General features: G+C 46.3%; 1 protein-coding gene across 2 annotated transcripts in view; it reads right to left on the bottom strand.

Moving 5' to 3' along the window:
- Positions 1-21,111, bottom strand: part of TRAK1 (trafficking kinesin protein 1) — a 104,637-nt gene that overhangs the window by 43,015 nt on the left and 40,511 nt on the right. For both annotated transcript variants that reach the window (XM_082849146.1, XM_082849147.1), the window contains one exon: positions 1,051-1,127. In XM_082849146.1, the coding sequence (XP_082705272.1) occupies positions 1,051-1,101 (51 nt within the window). In that variant the 5' untranslated portion in view covers positions 1,102-1,127. Of the gene's footprint in view, positions 1-1,050; positions 1,128-21,111 lie in introns of those variants that run through there.

The following is a 21,111-nucleotide window of genomic DNA, read 5'->3' as shown; positions in this document are numbered from 1 at the left end:
CTGTGTCTCTCATATCTTTCTACTCTCTTCCTCAAGAAGGGCCAATGAATAGTCACATGACCCCAAATCATTCTAGATTCTAGAGCAGAAACCAGGGTCTAAAAGTTAGCACCTCTGGAACTTCCCTGGCGGTCCAGTGGTTAAGACTTCGCCCTCCAATGCAGGGGGTGTGGGTTCGATCCCTGGTCAGGGAGCTAAGATCCCACACGCCTCAGGTCCAAAAAACCAAAACATAAAACAGAAGCGATATTGTAACAAATTCTATAAAGACTTTAAAAATGGTCCACATCAAAAAAAAAATCTTTAAAAAAAAGGTTAGCACCTCTGCATCTGAGGTCTGATTTTGTGGGGAGAGTGGGAGGTAGTGCTTTAAGATGGGCACTTATTCAATAAATACTGAGAACCTACCATGTTCTGGCCTGTTGAAGGCATGGGGATACACACATTACACTCATCTGCTTCCAGAGGCCACCAAAGCACCTTAATTCTCAACTGTCAACAGAATGCTGAGAAGAAATTGAGAAAAGCATGGTCTCTAAACTAACTGCAGCTCACCTAATCCCAAGCACGTTTCCTAAATTTTCCTTGCCATGCTTGTTTTGGTTATTTCCATGCTGACACTGCATAATAATATTCCCTTAACCTGATGTAAATAAAAACATAACAAAATGCAACTAAAACGTTACAAAGATATGGATAATGATGTATTTTTCTGACATTTTTTGTACACACTTAACATATATCATTAATATATATTTTAAGGGTTTATAAATCTTAAACAGGGTATTCTACAGCAAGTATTTAAATGCCACCCTATTCTGTGTCATTAATACATTCCTTTTAAAATCCAAAATACCTTGTACAAAGTTACAGTGACAGAAGCCAACATAGCTCTCAGTTCAAAAGATAAATAAATAAAGCCACTGAATTCTACCCTGAGAGGGCTCAGTTGCTGAGATTCTTCACCGAGAAAGATCGTAATGTATGCTTTAATTGATATAAATTATAATCAACTATAAATGACTCTTTGCCTTGCCCCAAATCACTTACCTCCTCAAGAAGCCGAGTTACAGAATCTATGTCATTATATGTCTTAGTCATCTGGCCAACTCTTTCAGCACATAAAACTGCAAGAAATAAAAACGACAATGAAACTACTGATGCTACAAGCCTGCCAAACAAACAACCCACCTAAAAAAGTGACTCTAAAGCCGTACTGGGCATAAAGGGTGATTGGTTTTGCTGGGTTCAGCCCCACCAGGTTTTGTTCCCCGGTTCCGGAGAAAAGATTCAAGCTGTGGGGTGAGGGGGCAGGGGTCTACTGTTCACTGCAAAGCCTTGACGCCGCGTGTGTGTGTGTGTGTGTGTGTGTGTGTGTGTGTGTGTGTGTGTGTGCGCGTACGTGCACATACGCACGTGCACACTCGGGGGTGGTGCTGAGGGCAGGGCGCTGGAGTGGAAAGGGGTCTGGCTTCGTATACGGTCAGCAAACCAAAGTGGGTCAGCAGCACAGTGACTGAGGTATGAACCGTCAGAAAAATCCAGAGGATCTCGAACCCACTCACTGTACAGACCCCACTACGTGGATAGACTGGGTCCTTCCCAAAGCAGCTCTTGGTATAATTATTAAACAGCCTTAGCTGATAATTTCATAATGGCACACAGCTCACTCTTCCCCAAATGGACTAAATTCTAAGGCTATGCAACCGGTTTCCAAACCATGAAAACCAGGGTGACAGATTTTGTTTTTTTAATCCACACTCCCACCCAATACTCTCACATATGGTATTTCATGACATATGCCATTTGCTTAAGAGGGCTTAAGAGGCGGTCTGCAGGCCACTTTAGGACTGTGTTCTTCCACTGGAGAAAAAGGGTGTGCACTGAAAGGAGGCTTCAGTCTCCAGAAAAATCTCAGGGTGGTTTTATTTTAAATCAATGGCAAGGAATCGATTTGTAGTCCAAATACCGTGAAGGTAGCATGGGTTTTATTCTGAGGAGGAAGGAGTGAAAGCAAATGGATTTAGGGCCAAAGTGTAAAATGTTTTGAAACCAGCCACTTAGGGGCTACGTAATAACTTGTTAGTAACTCCTCATAACTAAGACTCTAGAAAATCATTCTTTTAAGCGTAGAGGACTTAGCTTTCGCAACAACCCACTTGCAGTCACAGCCCATGCAAGGCCTTTGGGAACTGAAGTGTATTGCTAAACCCAACTCAGTAGCGTTACTAATGGCTAACTGCAACTGGAGAGCGATAGGTCTCTAAATATTTTATAAATCCAAGTAGAGATCATCCTAGTGGGTGAGCGCAGAGAAATCTGATCTGTTGGAATGATTTTCTAGCTTAAGGAGGAGACCTGAAATCTGGTTCCAAATCTGAAACCCTCCCAACACAGGGCCCTCAGAGCTGGGGACTGGGGGGATGAGCAGAGGTTCCTTTGCTGGCCTCTCCTCCACCCAGTTTATGGCAGGAACCCTCTAGCCACTGGAGGGAGCATTGCCTCAGGCATTTTCCTTCTCTTCCCACAAGGAAAAGCAAGGGAGATGTACAGGGTTGGTTTGAACCAGAATTTAATTCGATGGAGATGGAGTCCAGCTCAAATTGCTCTAAATAGATCATCAGCTCCAGGTCACAAGAAATCCTTAAGTGGAGATTCCTGTGCCTCGGACAGGAGGTGGTTTTCATGCTGCACAGCTATGACGCTCTGCAACGGTACAGACAAGACCCGGGAGCCCTCTAGCCAGGTCCCTCTAGGACGAGCATGGCGTCCCCTGTCATCTACCGGCGGGTACAAAGGCCTCTCTGTTGAAGCTTGTGCTGCGACTCTAGGGCCAGCTAATGTCTCCCTTGTTCTCCTCAAAGGACCAAGTCCTCTGCTTTCCTGGAAAAAAAGACGACCAGGCTACATTTTAAACTAATCTTGGTTCTGTGTCACCCTAACATAAGAGAACAAGATTCGGAGCAGCATTTTGCTCTGGGATTGTATTAAACGGAAATTATACTTATATTTTTGAAGCTATTTTTTAAAAATTGAGATCACTGTCGTTAATCACGTGTAGATAATCAGATGCAGATGTCAGAAATAACACAGAGATTCCATATACCCTTTAAGTGTCACCCAAAAGTAACATTTTGTAACACTATATTCACAACCAGGGTACTGACATTGCTACAATCCAGGAATATTACTCGATTTCCCCATTTTACTTGAATGCGCACGCGAGCGCACGTGTGATTGTGAGTGTGCATGTGTGTGTGTGAATATTAAGCTCTAATGATGTTATCGCCTGTGTAGTTTCTTGTATCCCCCAGCACAAGGACCCCTCGTGTTGCCCTTTTATAAAGCTAATTGTAGAAATATTTAACATGCTTTAACAATTGAACCCGATAAAACGTACACCTGGGCCAGGGTTTTTTCCAGCATTAACCAGTCAGGCACGTAGTGTCACCACGTACACAGTGACCGGAGGCTTGGGGTGCAGAAGATGCAGGGAGAACCTCCGGGAGGTTCTGAGGTCTTTGACAGAGCCCACCTACAGAAGTCAGAGGCAGAAATGAAAAACTCCTACGGAAGCATGTGCACTATTATTCCAGTTATGTTTTCAAAATACACATAATCTCACCGGCAGGGGGGTGTACGGATTTACAATACACACAAGAAAACAGCAAAGCCATTAAAAACACTGAAATTTGGATAGAATTACCAATTTTAATATTCTTTTTTGTGCTTAAAAATTTTTTTTGTAGTGATCATGCACTGATGGGGAAAACATTACTTAAAATATTTTTCAAAAAATATGCAGTTGACTACGATAGAGGGTCCTTCCTGAGGTAACTTTTAAGAGAAATTAGTAGCAGCAGCAGCCTACTTTTACCAAAGCATGCTGTCTACAGCCTGGCCTTGTTCTTAGCCCTCTAGATGGATTATATCATTTATTTCTCAGAGCAATAAATACTACAGGGTAGGCACTCACATTAACCTCATTTTACAAATGAGAAACTGAGGCCCAGAGAGGTTAACTAACTCATCCAATGTCACACAGCTCGCAAATGGCGAATTTCAAAATAAAAGGAGACTCCTAGCAGGGGCAGCAGCTAACATTTATGGAGGCCCTGCTATGTCCGGGGATTTAATGTGCTTCTTTCGTTTACTTCTCAGAACAATCTTGCAGGGTAGGCGCTGTTATGATGACTACTCCATGGATGAGGAAACTGAAGCTCAGAGAAGTTAAGGACCCGACCAAGGTCACAACAAATGAGGTTGCATATGGCGGGAACTGAACTGAGGCCAGTCTGGCTCCTGAACTAAACTAAGGAGCCACAAAGAACGCAAGGGCAAGGCTGAGGTCAGCACAAATCAACAAACTTTAAGAAGCACAAAGAAAGCAAAAAGCATCTGTGGTCTAAGTCAGATCCCTGACTCTGTGGCCCTGAGGCTGAGGTTTTCATAGGAGACTCTACCAAGGTCATGAGGCCCTGGGCAAACTCCTGTAATTGTGTGTCTTGGGTTTCTCTTCCGAGAAATGAGGAATAACAAATGACTCTTTAAACAGGAAGACAAACACAAGCTGCATTTTTCAAGCACCAGTTTTCTAGATACTCAATCTAAAATAAACCGTCACAAGTTTCTCTCTCCAGGAGAACAGTATTTCAAATAGAAGTTCCACTTCTGACCAAGGGAGCTCTACCAAATAAATCCACTTCCCCCAAAAGGTGTCCAAAACAAACAAAAAGGTTACGCTCAGTAGAAGCTAGACATAAAAGACCATCTATTATATGACTCCATTCATATTAACTATCCAGCATAGGCAACTTATAGAGACAGAAAGCAGATCGCTGGTTCCCTGAGATTAGTAGGAGTAGGAATGGGGATTAACTGTAAACAGGCACGAAGGATCTGACAGGAGGGAGATGTGTATGTTCCAAAACCGAATTATGGTGATGGTTGCCAACTCAGTAAATTTACTAAAACACACTAAACTGTTCACTTAAAATAGGCGAATTTTACAGTATGTAAATTATACCTCAATATTTTAAGTTACCACCAAATAACATGCAGACAAGCATCCCTGAACTACCTATGCCATGCTCCAGCCGCGTCCCCATAACATGACAAGGTAAACACATTCTTCCACGATCTCATGACGGAGTCCTTCCTCCGGCCACAAGAATGTTCTCAGACAGCAAAATTGTTTAGGAATAGCAAATCATCCATTCGAAAAATCAGCACTGATGAACGGCAGGCACATAAATGTACTAACCTATCTCACACAGACTAGACTATTTTTATTTTTTATTTTATTTATTTATTATGTATTTATTTTTTATTGGAGTATATAACTGCTTTACAATGTTGTTTCTGCTGTACAATGAAGTGAATCAGCTATATGTATACATATATCCTCTCCCTCGTGGACCTCCCTCCCACCCCACCCCCCATCCCATCCCTCTAAGTCATCACAGAGCACTGAGCTGAGCTTCCTGTGCTTTATAGCAGGTTCCCACTAGGTATCTATTTTACACAGAGATAGTTGTCATAAATACTTGCTCAGATGGCAGAAGAATTTCATGATACGTCCATAAGAAAACCGAGAGCCAGCTCTCTCCAGTTTTACTCTTCCACCCTTCTCCCAAGTTACAGCCACTTCTTGGAGATTCAGCCATGCCCTTCCTTTGCCTGTTGCCCTTCAACATCTATCTTCAAAATAATTTAGACTTGGCCCCAAAGCCCAAGTGTATTAACTTGTATTAACCCATAAGACACACATGATTTGCCTTAAAAAACAAATAAAACCTAACTATTTTCATGCAGCCCTTGAAGTGTGTACAGGGATAGGGTGAGGCCCACAGTACCTGGTAATAAAAAACAATGCTCATCTGTCAGTAATTAGAACAAAACGAAAAAAGGCGGAACAAATGCTTTGTATTCTTGTTTAAATGGCTTCACGTCAAAAATGGCCAGAAGCATAACGAACCTAATTCTCGCGAATGTCCCGGGTCCCTTCCCACCTGTATAAGTCACATGATGGCAGCTGAGTCTTATTCATTTGGGGCCCGACACATGGTTGATGCTCAAAAAAAATGGAAGGTTTTGTTTTACTCCCAGACCAGTCTTTGCAAAGAAAGGCTGATTTCTAAGCAACCAGAGGGCCCAGAGAGGGGCGAAAACATAAAAGCCTGGTGTATATCTCATCACCTCCAGATGAGCATGTGTCTTGGAAAGGGGAGGTATCCCCTCCCCGCGAGGCTTCCTGCATGAAAAAGAAGCCATCTGGAAAGAGGCAGTCAAGTTCAAATCCAGTGTGACACAAAGACATGATGAGGCACAAAGCTGCTGAGAGAGAAGCTGCATTAACAGAAAGGCATCAACTAATAAGCCGCTGTGGTCTTAAGCTAGAAGCAGACGGGCAGGCTGCTGGCTACTACGACTGCTCTTAGGTGGAAGGTGCTGGTTTATCATGGCAGCTTCAGGGACGGTCTGTGGGACGGCGTGGTGGCAGAGGCCGGCCTAGAGCCCAGTCCATCGCGAAGAGTGGTCTGTTTGGCCACGACCAGCATCTGCGTGGTGCTGGGTCTGTGCACTGGGAGGCGGGAGCGAGGTGTCTTGCCAAGAGCAGAGACCTGACTGTACAGCTCTGGCTACATTTACCTGCCCATCAACATCACCATCAGCTGAAATTTTAGTGTGACGATCGGACAGGCTCACTTCCCCTTGCCAGGGTAGTCTGAGAGCAGGGCACCAAAGCAAGTTACTGAAGAGGCCGGGAAGAAGAAAGGAAATAACTATTAAGTATTTACAACATGCTAACTGCTACCATGGGCATTTTACAAATATTATTTCACTTAAAACCCAGAATAACTCGATGACACAAATATGACCCCCGTGAAACACTATGAGACAGAGAGAGGGGCTAAGTGACTCGTCCAAAGCCAGACAGGACATAACCATGTACTTGAACCTGGTCTGTTGGGTGCTATAACCATCCACCCTTCCCTAACCTTGAACACTCAGAGTTGACCTATGGTGGCCATTCATCACCAGAGCATTTAATGAAGGCCTCCTTGGTAATAACCAAGTTTCTCACTTATGGACCGCTCACGGTGTGCCCAGCACTCTGCTAAGTGCTAGATGTCTAAGTGCTGGATGTAGACCCCGCCTTCAGGGTCTATCCTCATCCTAGGAAGAAAGTACTATTACCCACATTTTAGACATGAAACTGCACAAGGTCACAGAGCTATAATGAGAGGGTCTGATTCTATTTGACCCCCAAGTTGGGGCCCTTAACCACAGCTGAGTAAACACATGAATCCTACCCTCGAGGACTTCGAGGCCTAATTGGGAAGGTCAGACACATGTATAAATTCGTATGGAACAAACAGGAAGCGCCAGGTGACAAAATGCTCTTGGGGAGTTCAGACACAAGACGGCTGGGGACTGGGGGACAGGTGCCCCAAGTGGGCAGGGCAGAGAGGGGACCCCAAAATGCACAGACTGTGGGTCAGCTTTGCCCATGGCCAGCGCTGGGATGATGCTGGTACCCCCACCCCAGAAAGAGAACCGCCCTGAACAAGGGACGTCACCAGAGGCCAGCGTGGAGTAGCCATGGATACTAACAAACAAACCCTAGGCTGAAACCAAGGTGATGAAAACCATGGGCAGAGAGACCTTTGTAACAGTGCTGAGGTCAGTGCTGATAAGCTAGGCCAGCTCCTTTCTCTAACGTGACCCTACAGGAGACAGTCCTGTAGGGACTCAGTGCTGCTGGCCACGCTGAATCAATACAGACCGCAGGGCCCAGGCCTGATGGCTCTTTCCATGGGGTGGACATTCCCACCCCACAAGACAGCACAACCACCAGCGGGACGCGGCACCATTCCCCACATGGCCCAGCCTTGCCCCTGCAGCCCAGGATGTCCCTCTCAAACTGGAGGAATGAGCTCCATTTGCACTGCTTCTTGTGCTTCACCTTGGAACCACCTGGAGAATTTGGACATGGGACGTTGGCCATCGTTTTCATCTCAGCTTTTGCAGGTGATAATTACTGGTTAGTGCTCAGCACCTGAAAACTGCCCTTTGTGCGAAAGACTGACAGCAGCCGCCTCTGAGGAGGGGACGTGCGCTGTCCCACGGTCTCAGTAAACCCCAGACCATGCCACATGCTCTTTTCAAATCCTGCCACCCGAAGGCAATCCTGAATGACGCCTGCCAGGAACTGAGGGACCAAGCTTGCAATTGGGTAACAGCCTCAGAAGCGTCCAGGTGAAAAAACATTACATAGTCGGGCTTCGTCAGGCCTCTCCTTGAGAAAGCTGAGGGAAACTGCCATGCCACAAACCACAAGGGAGTGATGACAAAACTCCACTCTTCACCAGTGTTTTCCTGGTGTAGGTGCCGCCACTCGGGCACAGAGGGGGTGTGATCACCATGTCACTCAGCATCACTGCGATTCCCCCCGCTCCAGCTCGTCCTGAGCAGACGGGATGGGGGAAAACAAGCAAAGCCTGTCTTCAAGAACACCATTCGGTAAGAAATCACTTGAGATCGACTCAGTTTCTGCACAACGCAAGCCTCCAGTGACCAGAAGACACAGAGCCCAGGTATTTTCTCTCCTGAAGACAGAAAGAGCAATGCTGCCTCTGACAGCTGTGTGAGCCAAGCAAGCTGCTTCTCCGGGTGCCTTGTGGGTTATGAGGAGGACATGAGGTAATGGGAGGCAAGGGCCCGAGGCTCTACTAGCTGAGAGCCTGGGTGTGGCGGAGGGCAGACCCCAAGGCAGGGCGAGGGCCCTGCTCTGTGCTTGTGGCCCTGGGACTCTGGACGACATATCTGAGCCTCAGTGTCTTTGAGTGCAAAATGGGAGTAATGCTTATTTCAAAGGCTGTTTTGAAGATTAAACGGGTGACACTGGGAAGCCTATCACCCCCACAAGGTGACCTGGGAGGGAACAACAAATGTCTCCTGTATCCATGGCTACCAATATGAGTGTTACCCCAAACTCATTTTGTCCTTCAGTTTTCAATCAGAAGTATCTCTTTTAGAACCATTAGTGGTATAGAAAACCACCTAGATCACCTCAGAATCCAGGGAACACGGTTACATCCATGTCTCGCACATATTCTCACTATTCACAGGGTCAGAAGAAAACAGGGTCCCGCCCAGTGAACACCTTGCTCTGGGATACAGGTCAGGCTTCCAGCAAAACTGGACACAGAAACCAAGCCTTCCAAACCAAACCTCTGTCTTCCTGATCTACGCCACAGACTTCCTTCAGGCCGGGAACAAGTCTAGTGAATTTCAATTTACAAAGAAAATTAAGCATGTTGACAATGAAGTCTAGTTGGCCTTCCATATCCATGGGTTCTGCATATGCAGATTCAACTAACTCCAGATTGAAAATATTCAGAAAAGAGAAAATTCCAAAAAGCAAAACTTGAATTTGCCACACTGGCAACTACTTACATAGCGTTTACATTGTATTAGGTATCATGTGTAGTCTAGAGATGATTTAACGTATACGGGAGGACGTGTGTAGGTTATATGCAGATACTATGCCATTTTATATAAGGGACTTGAGCATCCGTGGGTTTTGGTATCCAAGGGGGTCCTGGAGACAATCCCCGGCTGATACCGAGGGGCAATTGTATCTTTCTTTTGCAGTTACTGTCCTGAAAATATTATTTTCACCTTCAGGACAGCTAAAAAAAAATTTTATTACAGAAAGGAGGGAAATTGGATGGGGACAAAGAAGAGACAAGGAAGAGAAATGTAACAGTCTATCTTAAGACGGCAAATACAGAGACTGTTCCCCCCCACCCCCCGACCCCTACCATCGAATGTGATCCCAAAGTAGAGACCCTGTCATCTGTGAGATGTGGACCAGCACAGGACGAGGTGCACTGGAATCACCCAGAAGGTGTGTTAAAACCCAGATTGCTGGGTCCCACCCCAGCATGTCTGACTCAGCAGGTCTAGGGCGGGGCCCAAGAATGTGCATTTCTAACCCGTTCCCAGGTGATGCTGCTGCTGCTGTGTAGGGACCCTACCTTGAGAACTGCTGGCACAGTACCTAAGAGCAGTCTATGCAGGGCCCTAGAGCCAATCTATGTAGGCTGAAATCACCTATGAGCTGTGTAACTTTAGAAGAGTTGCTGAAGGTTCCTCTTATAAGTCTATGAAATGGAAAATGATAACAGTACTTAACCTCTTATGGTCATTTTAAGGATTAAATGCATGAATCCACTTAAAGTACTTGCAATGGTGCCTGGCCCATAGCAAGTACATACTAAACACTGGTATCATCATCATCGGGCTATCAGTTTAAAAAAAAAGTTCAAAATATATAGATATATGTACATAAAATACATACAATATGATTTTTCTTCTCTCGACGAGGATATATACTGCTCTAGAACCTAGTAAAACCTTTCATTTTAGAATCATATGGTTCAATAACTGATTTTAAAAATGATCTTACTATGCTTTTAGGCAGCAGCTCATCTCATACTTTAATGTGCATAGGAATCCCCTGAAGGTCTTGTTAAAATGCAGATTCTGACCCAGTAGGTCTGGGGTGGGGCCTGGGAGTCTGCATTTCTAACAAGCTCCCAGGTGATGTGGGTACGCAGGATGCACGCTGAGCGGCCCAGCTTCAAGGGACACGAGCTGATCCAGTGAAATGTGGGCTGGCCCTAGTTCTTAAGAGCAGATGGAGGCCTTTCTCTTGATCACTTCCAGGAACCCAACAAATGCACAGTCCCAGTCGGTCTTTCACTCCTCTCTCCTTTCACCTCCACCATCTCTTTCATGAAAGGACCAGGCAGGGGGTGCCAGGTTTCAGCACTGCTCTCCCCCTTTCTCCAATTAAACACTTTTAACTGTCCTATAGGTGAAGTGTTAACATTTTCAGGGCAGTAACCTCAAAAGAAAAACACTTTCAGTATATAGCCAATTGTAAACCATTTAAAAAATAAAAAGTTATTCTGAGACATGAAAACAGGCCATCACAGAGGAGAATTTTGAAAAAGTTTTTTGATTGCTTTTACTCAAGACCTAAAGAACTTCTTGCAGTCACTCTTTAAACATTCTTTTTCACAACACCCCCTCAAAAATCTCTTTTTCCGGGCTGTGAGTGAAAGCCCCAAAAGCCCAATTAGGAAACTCACACTCAGCATTTAGGTGTATCTTTATTTAAAACACTTCCCCTCTTCTCCAAAAGCAGCACCCCTCTGATACAGCCTGGTGGTGAGTTCCCAGGTAATTTCAATGTCAGCCCTTGTACTTTTCTATTTGAAATATTTCCAAACTTTTTTAAAATCCCTATTTCAAATTGGTGATTAATAATTTTTTAAAATAAACAATTTCCTAAAGTAAACAAAAACGTATTATTTAATGACGACTCAGTTTCTTGTCCATTAACCCACCAAAAGCCATTCAGTCAGAAGAAAACAATGAAAACTCTTAAAACAGAGTGCTGGAATGCCATAAAGTGTGTGCATGCGGGGGGACTACCGACGTTTGCAAAAAGTATGAATTTCAGGGCTTCCCTGGTGGCGCAGTGGTTGAGAGTCTGCCTGCCGATGCAGGGGACACGGGTTCGTGCCCTGGTCCGGGAAGATCCCACATGCCGCGGAGCGGCTGGGCCCGTGAGCCATGGCCACTGAGCCTGCACGTCCGGAGCCTGTGCTCCGCAACGGGAGAGGCCACAACAGTGAGAGGCCCACGTACCGCAAAAAAAAAAAGTATGAATTTCAAAGACCTCGGTTAAGCAACAGAAGCTAGACAAAATAATACACACTGTTTGATTCCACTTACATAGATCGAGAACAGGTAAAACAAACCTAAGGTGACACAAGTCAGGACAGTGGTCTCCCAGGAAGGAAGTGTAAACTAGAAAGAAAGGGGGGCAAGGGGACTTCCCAGGATGCTGGAAACGCAGCTTCTCTCCTGGCAGCTTTACATTCGTCACGTAAGACGTGTGTACTTGACCTTATACCCCACTACGAAAATAAAAGACTGCTGTGAGATCAGTGAAACAGCCAGGCCTACATAGACACTGAGAGGGAAAGGATCAGACTGGCACAAAGAACAGAATTTACCCTCCTCCAAGAGGTCCAGGGTTTCAGGCTGCTTGTGGATGGGCTTCCTCTCTTCACCCTGGCAGTCACACTCAAAATATTCTTCTTCTCCTCCCACATCTCTTAGGGACATTGCTGAAGTCACCCCAAAGCCAAAACATCACCCAAAGGAGCGGTCCCTGAAGGAGCTCCTGGCTGCCCTCCCGGAGGAGGCATTGGGGCCGGGGCCCCCGGGGCGCACGCTGGGCCTTGGCTGGGGCCACGGACAAGCCCTGGCTCAGCTGAAGTGGAGAGTGTGCACAGGGCCACTGGCCCATTGGCGCCCAGGTGACCCGGAAGCGGGTGGCTCCCACAGAAGGAGGCGGGGCGAAGGGGGGGAGAAGCACCTATCGGAATGGGAAAGCCCTGCCCAGCCCTGGGGTGGCCCTAACAGGTGCTCTGGAGTCAGAAGGAAGGCGAGCAGGTAGGTGCACGGCCTTGGGCCAGCTCTCTGCATCCAGATTCTTCTTCCGCTTTTGCTCCCCCAGAAGCAATGAGGAATGGTAGCTTCCTGGAAGTTTCGCAGCAACTGCACAGGGCAATACCATCCATGCCTCAAGCAGGCACACCTGTCTAAAGGTGGAGCTCTGGCGGAGGAGATGCCCTGGTGACTGATTGCCCAGTTCCCTCAGGTGAGAGAGTTCCTGTGGGCGTGCTTCAAAACTTGAGACAAATCTGACTGTGACAACAGCATGACACAGGGCTGAAGAGGGAAGGAAAAGATCATTCTGGTTTCTAGCAAGAGGAAAAGAAAAAACTGCAGTGAGCACTACTTGTATTAAGCTTACTTCACCCCAGTTTTTCTTTGGTAATAATACATTGCATTTGCTCTTTTTTCAACTGCGTTTTGTAAATCACACTCTCACCCTACATCTGTGTATACACAGCCCAATTTATAAAGATCTTTTCTAATGGCAGGATAAGGGGAAAAAAATCTACAGCCTAATAGTTTGCAAAGTTGCCTGAGAAAAGAATCAAGTTTTATTGCACATCTCACGACCAATTCCTCTACACTGTTTGATTTTGCCTGTAACAGTGAAATGGCAGCTCCTTCCATCAAACGCACTGAAAGGTGGCCTGAAGCAATGGTGTCTCAGAGAATCATGGCACATTCTACAATTCCTGGGCTTCAGCCACCTCCCCGCTACACTGTGGCACGTCTCCCTGCTCCTAACAGCTATAGCAGCAGACCTAAACCACCTCTCTGCCCAGTCACCTCCCTCAGGTAACCAAGGGGGCCTCTAGCAGAGGCCAGATCGTCAGCAAGAATTCTCTGCACAAGTTCAGGAACTAGGTCTCGTCCATCTTTAAATCCTTAGGGCTGCAGATCCTGCTAAGTCGGCTAAAAATGTCTGCTAAACTGAATCGCTACCTCCATAAAAACGAATAGAAGACCACAGACCAGTGTCTATAAATAGAAAACCAGAATAGAATAAAGATTTTATTAAGAAATTAACACCTAGAGACATACTCATTGCCGGGTTACTTTTCTGGAACCTGAAAATGATTGCTACCTTTTAGGATGATAAAAATGTGTTCTTTGTAAAAAGTAGGGTCAGGGCTTCCCTGGTGGCGCAGTGGTTGAGAGTCCACCTGCCGATGCAGGGGACACGGGTTCGTGCCCCGGTCCGGGAGGATCCCACATGCTGCGGAGCGGCTGGGCCCGTGAGCCATGGCTGCTGAGCCTGCGCGTCCGGAGCCTGTGCTCCACAACGGGAGAGGCCACAACAGTGAGAGGCCCGCGTACCGCAAAAAAAAAAAAAAAAAAAAAATGTAGGGTCAGTAGAAATTCAGTAGCAGGGAGTTCAAAATCACATTTCGAAAATCTTCATAAGCTTTAAATACAATGTTTATAAAGGCAGACACTCGGGAAAAAAATCGTTCTTTAACGATTGGGGCTTGTTAACTCAATGCAAAGGACAGTGAGTCTGAAGCTCTGGGAGGGGAGGGAGGGAGGGAGGAAGCTCCACTTTGTGCATTATTCATTCGGCGAGTATCAGATTGACTATAAGATGTGCAGGCTAGTGGGAGGGGCTGTAGTATATATAAATGAAAAAAAAGCTGATTTCATATATTTGAAAATACTTTTAAGTGAGTTTACTCATAACCAGTTGGTTATACTCATCTTTTAACTCAATTCTAAGCTACCTTTAGCAAATGATGTTCAAGTCTCCATATATTATATAATTAAAATATATATACATGTAAATTAAAAGATAAATTTAGGACATGGCATTGTGAACACAAGACCATCCTAGCCTCCCCATGTCACCCCATTTCTCTCATTCTTCGGGGTACTCCCCACCTCAAACCCTTCCTCCTTCCCTCCCTCCCTCTGCAGGGGTGTGAGGGAATTCTCCAACCTCATCCCCATCTGCATTCACTTCAAGGTTAAAGGCAGAGATGGGACAAAGTGTACCTTCTCAAGAGAACAGTTTTCCAAAAGTCAAAGCAGAACAGACCCCTAAAGACCAGCACGAAAGCCTGGGAATCCCTGTGCCAGGTGACGGATGGACCATGGGACATGGACATGGGAGGTGGAGCTGAGGGTGGCCCAGCTCACCCCGGACAGTCAAGCAGCTACAGTGTGTGCTGTCCCAGAAGTAAGGACTAGAGCCGTGGCCCAGAGCAGGGGGGCAGGGCACGGGTTCTGACCCACGTCCAGGAACGTTCAAGGCCACAGAAGGCAAGTGTCACTCGCCTCCCTCCAATCAGAGGGAGCTCTTCCTGTGAGTGTCCTCTCCAGATTTATTCTGCACACCCCACAGAAGTCCACCCTCCGCTGCCCAAAGAGTGGTCACGAGCCACTAGGGCTATTTACATTGAAATCTCTATTGATTAAAATTAAATAAAATCCAAAATTCAGTGGCAGTAGCCACATTTCAGACACTCCATAGCCACATGGGGCTAGTGGCTACCAAACTGGACAGCACAGAACGTTTCCATCATCAAAGAAAGTCCCACTGGACAGGCACGCCCAAGGATGCCCCTCGTCTTCAGACATGAACTTGATGCTCCTCAGCCAGCTTGGCCTGCTTTTCCCCTGCAACCTGTTCCTGCTGACCCCCCCTCACCCTCTGTCAAGAGTCTCCTTCCCCTCTGTATCCCATGCATTCTGCTCCTCTCCACGAGCCTCCCTCTCCTTTTACTTCTCTGCCTGTACAGAGCAGGGTGGCCCGTCACTGGGGGTCACTTCCCCAAGGCCCTTACTTATGCTATTTAAAAAAAAATAAATGAGAAACACAAAGCTCTGAAAACTTGGGCCCTAAGCTCCCTCTGGCCCTCTCACCCGTCCTCTAGTCCTCCGCTTCTACATCTGAGGGAGGACGTTATCTCTGCTTTACCAAAGTTGCTGATAAAAATGTACAGCTACGTCATACATTTACATTTAGTTCTTTTTTTTTTTTTTAAATCATCTTAACAGCCATTCAGAAGACTGCTGAGTTGGAAAGGGAAAGTCAGCCTCCACCTCCAATGGTCCATCCCACAATAAACACACATGAAAAATGGGGCCTGTTTACATGTCTGAACACAAGTGCAGGAAAGTTAGAAAAGCATCTCAAAAGCCTAGTAACAGTTTTTCAATTCATGCTTAAAATACCTCTGACAAAACTTCACTCGCAAACCAGCCACCCTGAGCCTGGGTGACATTTTAGAGGTCACTGCAGTCAGGGAACAGCACCCGTGCCACCTGTGTGTCATGCTGTGGATTTTCATTATGGAATAAGAAGTCCTAAAAACAACCACTGCACATCTGCCTGAGTGTCCCCATTTATAAAATCAGTATGAATTAGACCACCTCCTGCTGTGACATTCAAACCTATAATGTTGTAAAAGGGGACACGACGGTGGATGATTACAAAAGAGATTGCAGCAAGAAACAGGTGGTCAAGATACTACACCTTTTTTTTTTTTCCTGGCTGCGCTGCACAGCTTGTGGGATCTTAGTTCCCCGACCAGGAACTGGACCTGCGTCCTCAGCATGAAAGCGTGGAGTCCTAACCGCTGGACCCCCAGGGGATTCCCAAGAGACTATACCTTGTTCAAAATACCAATTACCTTTTGAAAGGGATTTTTAAAAAGAACTTAATAACTGGTACTATTTCTGAAAAAATAAAATTAAGCACTGGCCTGGCACTTAGCCGATCACAAAGAGCTCTTACTTTATTTACACGCATTGCCCTCCTTCGCAATGGTTCTGGCCAACGTGGTTATCCCCATTTGCCAGATGAGAAAGCTGGGTTGACAGAGGCTCACTGGGGTCCCAGGATGTACCCAACCACTGGTAAAAAGAAACAACAGGCCCCAGATGGAGTTGCTTGTGCTAAGCCCCAGGGCAGCCAACCAAGACTTAACACCCGACCTAAATGCAGTTTCAGCCTCTCCCAGGAATGGAGTCTTAACCAGTCCGTCTGGAATTTCCCGGTCAGCAGTAATGAGGTAATCTGCCCGACAGACCCCATCCATCCCCCAAAGAAAGAGAGATAATCTGCTTTTTCCCTGTCCCTGCTCCCATCTGTCTATAAAAGCCTTCCATCTTATACAGCTCCTCAGAGATCCTTTCTACTTGCTAGACGGGATGCTGCTCAATTCATGAATCGCTGAAGAAAGCCAATTTGATCTTTATATTTATCCGTTGAGTTTTGCTTTTTAACACCACACAGCAATGCAGAATGCAAAACAGGCCCCAAAGGCAGACTCCAGGCCAGCACTCTTTTCTGGCATTCTACCTATTTCTAGAATAACTACAAAAGTGCACTCCAGGGCTTCCCTGGTGGTGCAGTGGTTGAGAATCTGCCTGCTAATGCAGGGGACACGGGTTCGAGCCCTGGTCTGGGAGGATCCCACGTGCCACGGAGCAGCTAGGCCCGTGAGCCACAACTACTGAGCCTGCGCGTCTGGAGCCTGTGCTCCACAACAAGAGAGGCCGCGATAGTGAGAGGCCCTCGCACCACGATGAAGATCTTGTGACCCCGCTCGCCACAACTAGAGAAAGCCCTCGCACAGAAACGAAGACCCAGCACAGCAAAAATTAATTAATTAATAAACTCCTACCCCCAACATCTTCTTTTAAAAAAAAAAGTGCACTCCATTTCTTTAACTTAGGGACATATATAATTGAACCCAAGCCTTTCTGAAAATTAAAAAAGCCTCACACTCTTTATAGGCATACTTTTTTTAAGTGACCAGTGTAGCCAAGAAACAACACGGGATTTCGTGACAGACATAAAGAATTATCTTCCAGACCCCTGTGCCCAGGAATGGTCTCCACTCACACTGGCATAGTTTCCCAAACACACCTGATGTAAGGAATCACCGAAAGCGTGCACTAAAGATTCAGATTTCTCAGGGCCTCTCCTGGTCTGGAGTTAGTCTGGGAATCTGCTTTTTTAATAAGCGAATGATTGTCATTATTTGCCAGGTTTTAGAGGTTCCTGCAATGAGAGGTGGGACACAGCCAACGTAGGTAACCAGGACCCTGTTTGACGCTACAGTTGTTGTTGTTGTTGTTTTTTCAATTTTTATTGGAGTAGAGTTGATTTACAGTGTTGTGTTAGTTTCAGGTGTACAGCAAAGTGACTCAGTTATACATATACCTATATCCACTCTTTCTGATGCTAGAGTTTAAACGGTAAACACTGAGTACATGTGTGAAAATTCTGCAAAGACCACTGCTGTACTCTGTTGATCGCTAGCTATTTTTCAAACCTCTAAAAATTACCTTAAGGTATCGGGCAATCAACCCCTCCAATTTCCTACTATTCTAAGCCCCTGCCCCATACCCCTTGTTTGGGCGGTAGTGGGGGACACAGAGTATTAGACTCCACAACTAAAACTGATTAAGGGGGAAGGATACAATCAGTGGACTGAATAAAGCTCTCCTAAACCTCAAAGAGGAAAGAGAAGAGCAGCCATTTCTTAATTCCACCTTTAAAAGAGGGGTCTCTAATCATCCTGCAATCTATATTCCCACCCATAGGTATTACTTTTTCGGTGCTCACCCTGCAATTTAAGTGCGAGTCGGTAACTCTGACATAAATGATGATGATTTTGCATCTTTTTCAAAACATATGACTTATCTTTTGTTATTAGTATGGAAAGTTCCCTAGAAGCTTCCCTCACTAAAGATTCGAATGGCAAATAACAAGAGAGACAAAGCAACGCTGTGTGTCTAACTCCTACCTGGCCTCCTCACCAGGAAGTTCAGGACCAGGAGATGAAAGGGTTATTCAAAGACTGATTTGCAATTTTAAAGATGCATAAACACAAAGGCAAATTGCCTTCGTTTCCAGACTAACCTGCCGAGGTCAGGAAAGAACCCTAGTTAGACACGTATAAACAAGTAACGACAACATTAGCATATTCTTGAATTCCACCCCGTTTTGTGGGGTTTCCTAAACCAGATTAGTTCTGAGCTTCCATTCCTTTAATTCCCTGCTTTACTTAACTATCTTTAAAACGAAATGTAATGGGGATTACGAAAATGTCAGTTGCCACAGTAAATTCCGTCCCAGTGGGCTTCTCTGCTTCATCTAAATTGGGATGGAGGATAAAGGCAAGTATTTTACTCAACATAATTCCGACAGTAATTGCAATCAACATTTATTTACCCTTGGACAGATGAGCTGCCTCTTCTTCCATTTTCCTTTTCTGCTGGAAGAAGAGAGATCTGGCTGCCTCGGGGCCAAAAGACTCAACTGAGAAATGGCTGGGTAAGAAAATCCCTCCGATGGACACTCAGATAAGAGCAGGCCTCCTCTCACCCTTCAGATTAACCACCGAGAGTGACTGGCTTCATTTCCTCAGACAAGGGTGTAAACAGAGCTGGACGGTGTCGCAATTGGGTCAAGACAGTAAGAAACCTTCCTCCCTCACTTCCAGGATGGCTCCGTGGGAGCCATGGCCACACCCAGTGCATCCCCGGGCTGTGAGACAGGCCCTCTGCTGTAACCAATGCTCCGTGATCCTGTGGTCCCTACTTTAAAAAGTTATGGAGGGTTCAGCGAGTCACAAATCACCAAGAAAACTTCAAGAGGTCAATGATGGATTCTGAAAAGAAGCACCCCTATAATTGCCTCCTGGAGTTGGGTAATAGGATGGGAACTTGCTTCAAGAATAATATACCCAAAAGAGAAAAAACTGAGTCATCTTTTCCCCTCACGACCCTGGAAGTTGCCCACCATCATCATTACTCAGGATGTTTAAAGATGCACAGGGACTCAACATGGCAAGCTCTTCATCTAATGCTTGGGGATGGTGGGGCTCAGCTAGGGAAGTTTCTCAGCACATTTAAATATCCATTCACCCCCACTAAGAAAGGCTCTTGGCCCTCTTCCTGCAGCCCATAGGCAAGGCACAAATCAGCAGATAACGAGGTAATTATGTAGTTCTTAGCTTACTAATGAGGTCAGGTCCCAGCCTGTTACATCATTCAGGTTAATCAAATGTAGTCATGTTAGAGAGACTGAAACTCCAGATTCAATTAAAAACCAGATAGTTACCTTACCTATTACTGGCTCGTGTGAGGCTGGGAACGTATCATCACTGGGGGAATGGACCCTCCAAGTATATACATTAATTGTGTCCTTTTTGTGTGTGTCTACGTAAAGGCATAGATTGAGTCACTTTAAAGAAGAAATTAAAGACGACAGGTTAACTGTGTCATATACAATTTGATGTGAACAGCACAGGAGCCCGAGGCTCCTCCCCTGTAGCCTGAGAATGCACCTCAGTGCAATTTCCTGATGCCTAGAACCTCCTGAGGCCAATCCAGCCACATAAACTCCACCCAGTCTCCTCTGGAATGTGCCACACCCTCCCTGCACACACAGTGGAGGATACAGGCTCTTCCAGCCCCTCCCAACATCTCCCACCCCCATCTCTGGGAGCCCACAAGGAAAATTCATTTGACTCGTCTGCCAGGTGGGAGGCTGCTTCTGCCTTTTCTCCAGCCTCCCCTGTGCCCCCAAGTCTGGGCTCAGAAAAGGGTGGATTTTCCCAGGGCAGAGGACCACTTCCTGAAGACACTAGTCCCTGAACCCTAACGAGGACCACGTCTCCACTTGCGCGCGCGCGCACGCACACGCACACACACACACACACACACACACACGCATCACCCCAGAGAGAATCCAATCCCACTGAAGTGTGATGTTCACAAGCCCATCACACACCAACACCACCTCCAAACTGCCAAGGAGCCTCCCACAATCACGAGCCCTGCCCACCTGCTGTCTCCTCCACCATGCCTTCGCAAGGGTCAGAGCCATGCGGTGCTGGTCCCGTGGCCCTCCTTCTTCCCGTCTCCCCAGGAAGATTCCAGGACACCCCCTCCCCCGAAGGAGACAATGGCCCTACACATCCCCGCTCTGTTCTGCAGGAGTCATAATTACCGTCCGAGCATTCTTCATAATACCAGTCTAGTTCATAATAATCCGCTTCGATAAATTTCTGCATAGTCAGTATTCTTGCAGAGGAGAGAATGCACTTCACGGCGCCATCGACGTCAAGTGAAACGCTGCCATGCCTCCCCGCCCTTCCAAAACACTGGGCAGAAGAGCGTCCCAAAACACGCCAGAATTAAGCTGTGCATTCTTAATGACAGTCTGGAGCCAAAACAGAAAAGGGGCAGTGAAAAGAAAAATCGTGGAGGGTCGGAGGAGCAGAAAGAAAGGCAATTTGCAGAGCTATCAGAGACCCTGGCAGCCCCGCTAATAAAGCGGCACCAGCCAGCAGCCCTGAATGGGAGTAGCCAGAATCGTCCTATCCAGAAGCACAGAAGGTGACGTCAGGGACACACACCACCACCCTGAGGTCTCACTCCAGCCTCGCCTCCCGCTCCCGCTCATCTTTCAATCTCACAGTTGCCATAGAAACAGGCCGGCTCTGAAAAATGATGCAGAGATGGAGGAAATGTCTTCCAAGGATGCTGGGAGCAGGGGCTGAGAGGTGCCGCGCTGGCAGAAAGGAGGGTGCAGGTGGAAAAGGGGGGCAG

The sequence above is a fragment of the Leucopleurus acutus genome, assembly GCF_964270905.1.
Source record: "Leucopleurus acutus genome assembly, chromosome: 10".
NCBI lineage: Eukaryota > Metazoa > Chordata > Mammalia > Artiodactyla > Delphinidae > Leucopleurus > Leucopleurus acutus.
The sequence above is the reverse complement of the archived record's forward strand: the minus strand, read 5'-3'. Positions and strand labels throughout refer to the sequence as shown.